The sequence below is a fragment of the Arachis ipaensis genome, chromosome B07, assembly GCF_000816755.2.
Source record: "Arachis ipaensis cultivar K30076 chromosome B07, Araip1.1, whole genome shotgun sequence".
NCBI lineage: Eukaryota > Viridiplantae > Streptophyta > Magnoliopsida > Fabales > Fabaceae > Arachis > Arachis ipaensis.
In genome coordinates, this window is record NC_029791.2 from 17,973,170 (window position 1) to 17,977,993 (window position 4,824).

A 4,824-nucleotide genomic window follows, 5' to 3' on the forward strand; every position below is an offset into this window, starting at 1 on the left:
TAATTACGTTATTACTTATTAATATATCAATATTTATAATAAATAAATAATTATTTAATATTTAATATTTTCATGTTATTAATTTTTATATACTTTGATATATTTATAAATTTTTTTGTTATTTTTGTATGCTAGATATTTGACCCACTGTTTAAACTTTCTCGATTTATTATTGACGCTAGGTAACTAATTGGAGTATTAGTCTACAGTCAATTATTACTCCAAAACTCATTATTACTATCTTCCTTTCCTTTCCTATTTCACGACTTTTATTTTTTTCAACGGCAACACTCCTCCGCATGGCTGCTTCTGTCACCACACTACAATCGGTCTTCTGTCGTTGCGTTCTTCTCCTCCTCCTTTTTTTCTTTCTTTGTTCTTCATCTAATTGATATATTTGTAGATGATTTTTTTTGAGTGAATACCCCATCCGGCTCCTGACAATTATCTCGAAAAGACAACGAGGCCCAAAAAAAAAAACAATTTATCATAATTAAATTTAAGAAATATATTTTACATATATAACCCATTATTACATGTACAAAATTATTTTGGATTGTTATTAAAATTAAATTCATATATAATTTCTCTTCAAACAAAATTCTCCACATTTCTAACCTCCAACTTTGTCATTAAATTTTGTCCAAAACTCAAACTGAATTCTACTTGAATAATCTGTATCAGATAAAACTAACGTATTATATCCAAAAAGAGGAAGAGAAAAGAAGTGAAAAACCGTTATTTAACTACCAAGGCACTACATAGAAAGGAAGAATTAATGTTCAGCTATAAACACGGGAACTTAGTGGGTCCCTTTTCCTTAGTGGCTTCGTCAACATCTCTCTCTATTCTTCTTCTTTCTTAATCTCAATGTAATGCGAATGCTTTGCTTTTGGTTTTTCCTATTTTTAGTTCTTTCTTTGGTCTTCTTTTCTTCCCCGTTTTGTTTGCCACACTTTCCTGGCACACTTTCCTCATTTCCTTTTTATTATTTTATCCTTTTTTTTTTCAATTCTTAGTGACAATGAATGCACACTTAAATAAAAAGATTTTGTATTTTCTTATTTGTAATATCGAATCCACTTCCTTCTCCTTCTAATTATAAACTATATCCCATTACACATTGTTGCCAATTTCAACCGTGAACCTTTTTTTTTTCTTCCCCAAGTTGCTTCCTTTCTGCTTTAATATGGGGTGCGGTTATATGAGATTTTCACGGTGATACCAATACTGGGTTGTGTTTTTTCCCGTTCATATTTGTGTTTTCTCACATAAAGTTAAGTTCTTTTGGTTTCTGGTTATTTGTTTTGAATCAAAATGTGGAGTAGAGGGTGGTGTGTAGGGTCATTGTTGAGGCAAAGGGTATGTGCTACTTTAAATATTGGAAGTAGCCATGGCTATGGTGGAAAGGCTCATCAACCTTTTGATCACACTCCATTGTTCGGTTTGAAAGGTTTTGCTGATGATGGAAGAAAGAGGAATAATAATGGAGAAGGAGGAAGAGGTGTTGGTGTTGGTTCTATATCTGTTTTTCTGAACCGAATGAATAATAAGAGGGGTGTGTGTTCATCAACTTGGGTTTCATCTCCTTTTAACAATGGGGGCATTAATAATTCAAATTCTCCATCTTCTTCTTATGGGAAAATAGAAGGGACAAATAGTTTATCATACGCTGAGGCGAAGAAGTTAATGAGGCTAGTGAATGTGGAGAATCTAAAGCTGAAGCTTGGAAGTGATGGGAAGGAAGTTATTCCGTACAATGAACTTATTGAAGCATGTGAAAGCATGGGAGTTGTAAGGAATAAAGAAGAGGCTATGGCGTTTGCTAAGGTTCTTGATGAAGCTGGTGTTATTCTTCTCTTTAGGAACAAGGTCTATCTGCACCCTGATAAGGTCATTTCTTCTATTCCTTTTCACTTTTTTTTTTCTTTTTCTTGTTGGTTGCTTTATAATAAGATTGTTTTACTTTATGCTAAAATTCTTTTTTTTTTTGGTAACAATAATTGAATACTAAAAATTTTAAAATTACTTGTCCAAAAACCTTAACTGATTATAAATTTCTTCACAATTTTTAAAATTCCTTGTCTAAAAAACTTAATCGGTTAGACAATTGTATGTTCAAAGCACGTTTCGTCTACCCATTATATGTTGCCAAATACCTGATTTTCAAAGTCCAATAATTTATCTACCCTTCACTCTTACAACTCATTTGTTTGACACACTAAATAATGAAAAAAAAAAAGTTAGAGTGTTATTACAATTTATTGTACAATTAATTATAAATTCAATTTCTTTACACTTTAACCTATATTTTTAAATATGAGTAAAGTATCATTTTTGTCTTTAATATTTGAGATAAGTCTCAAGGTTGTCCCTAACGTACAAATCGTCCTACATTTTAAAATTGACTCAATGTTGAATTGAGACGATTTTAAAATGTTAGGAACGTAAATAGAACGAAAACGTTGGGACAAAAACTATACATAGAAATAAATTTTGATTTTATCCTTCAATAATATCAATTTTTTACGGTATATAGTTATTCAATTATTTTTTAATCACATCTAAGTAAATTATATTTAATCACATTACTTTCATTTAAATAAATTTAATTTTTTATAATTTTATTTTTAAAGATTTTTACGGTAAAAAATTGATATTATTGAAGGATAAAATTAAAATTTATTTTTATGTATCGTTTTTGTCCCCAACATTTTCGTCCTATTTAAGTTCCTAACGTTTCAAAATCGTATCATTTTTGTTCCGCGTCAATTTTGTTAACAGATCCCTACATTGAGCTAATTTTAAAACCTTAGAGACTTAAATAGGAGTATAGAACGATTTAAACGTTAGATACAATTTTGGAACTTATCCCAAACGTTGGGACAAAAACGATACTTTATTCTTTAAATAATCGATAGCAAAAAATAATCAATACTTATGGTTCTCTTCTCATTAATAATATATATGGCGTTTGATTTTTTCTTTATGGAAGTTTAACTTTAGGCCAGAAATTGTTTTTTTGTAATTCTGTCCTAAATACAGCATATATCTAAACGCAAGCTTCATAGTTGTTAGCACTAGCAGTATGAAGAGCAAATTATAGCACATCTTAATAGATCTTGAATGATTAATCGTATCCCACTTGACCATTAATTTTTTGTTTTAATTTAATTAATTTTGTTATGTAAAAAATTATATTTTAATCATAAAAAATAAAAGTACTCAACTGGGATTTCAGTTTATTCCATATTCGACTTTAGACACTCCATAATATACAAATCACCTTAATAGTTTTTTCTATGGTGCTGAGTTGTTAAGGAAAAAAAATTACTCTTCTTAAAAACAACATCAAATATCTCATGCTAGGCGGTGTGAGATTTTAGACATCCCATACTAACCAAGTCCTAACAATTATTGATTCAGATTTTAAGTTTCATGTGGAATTCTGAACTGCTGGGAAGTTTGGATGCCAATACAAGTTTCAAAAATCTCAATTAGCTATGCAATGTTTTCGTGAACGGTACTCTATTGAAATCATAGGGCCATAGACCTAAAAAGACTAATAATGTATCATTTATGTTGTTTAAGAAAGATCAAATGAGATGTAATGGGTAATTTCTAAACATTATAAATAAAAACCAGTGATCATGAATATTTTTAGAACAAGCATTAACATTGATGAGTGTGTAGGTGGTTGATCTGGTTATAAGTGCAGTTCCACTAGCATTAACTTCTGAGAATGATCCTAGAAGGGAAGAACTAAAGAGGCTTCAAGAGAAGAAAGAAGAGCTCGATGTCTTGGCGCACAAGCAAGTCCGGCGCATCCTCTGGGGCGGCCTAGGATTCGGCATAGCCACCGTCTCCCTCTTCTTCCGGCTAACATTCTGGGAATTCTCATGGGACGTCATGGAGCCGATCGCATTCTTCACCACGTCGACCGGCCTAATCATCGGCTATGCCTACTTCCTATTCACCTCAAGGGACCCTACTTACCAAGACTTCATGAAGAGGCTATTCCTTTCAAGGCAGAGGAAGCTTCATAAGAGGCACAATTTTGATATTGACAAGTATAATGATCTTAGGTGCAAATGCAAAACACCTTTAGATGCAAAAACCACACTCAAGAATCGTTTAGGCGTGGATCTAGATCTGGAGGAGGCTTAATTAAACATAGTGATTATTAATTAAACCTTATACTTTACACTTTACACATCTCATTTTTTGTTCTTAATGTTATTATAAATTTAACGTTATTCTCCCCAGTTTTCCAAGTTGGAGGGGGAAAAAAGAAAAGCTTATTCTAACTTTTGTTTTGGTTTGTGACTTGTAATGAGCCATGATCATTTTGAACTTATTGTCACTTTTTATGTACTTTTTTACTTACCAAGGAAATATTACATCCCCTTTTCATTTGTTTATGGCATACTTTTACTTTTATATATAAGGCACATGGCATAGATTATTATGAATGCTTTATAGAAATGTTTGAGAAATCAGAAACCAAGTGGAAAGAAAAGAGTATAATATGAGGAGCATGATATATTCCACATAATTTTTTAAGCATAGTGTTTGATATCTAAATAAAAAGTTAGTTTAAATTATTAAACTACTCTTTTACCTTAGCCTATAATAACAATAAAAAAGTCTCATACTGGCCAAAAAATTTATCTTAACAGAATTAATTCGGTTATAAAGGTAAAAGTTAAATATATAGGTTGAACCAAACTAATTCTGTTAAGCTAAATTTATGGACCGGTGCGATATTTTTTTGTTATTGTCATAGACTAAAGTGAAAGAATAATTTAAATGTTTAATACAAGT

The 4,824-nt window shown here is 30.9% G+C and overlaps 1 protein-coding gene across 1 annotated transcript; it reads left to right on the forward strand.

Annotated features, from left to right (window-relative positions):
• On the forward strand, positions 716-4,413 carry LOC107608332 (calcium uniporter protein 5, mitochondrial-like). The gene is made up of 2 exons (XM_016310151.2): positions 716-1,893; positions 3,694-4,413. The coding sequence occupies exons 1-2, from the start codon at positions 1,318-1,320 to the stop codon at positions 4,165-4,167; spliced, it is 1,050 nt and encodes a 349-aa protein (XP_016165637.1). The 5' UTR covers positions 716-1,317; the 3' UTR covers positions 4,168-4,413.

Bases quoted from the DNA above. Each gene is read 5' to 3' on its own strand.
- LOC107608332 (XM_016310151.2), top strand. From the start codon at position 1,318: ATGTGGAGTAGAGGGTGGTGTGTAGGGTCATTGTTGAGGCAAAGGGTA. The intron at 1,894-3,693 runs GTCATTTCTTCT...ATGAGTGTGTAG, and splicing joins TCTATCTGCACCCTGATAAG to GTGGTTGATCTGGTTATAAG.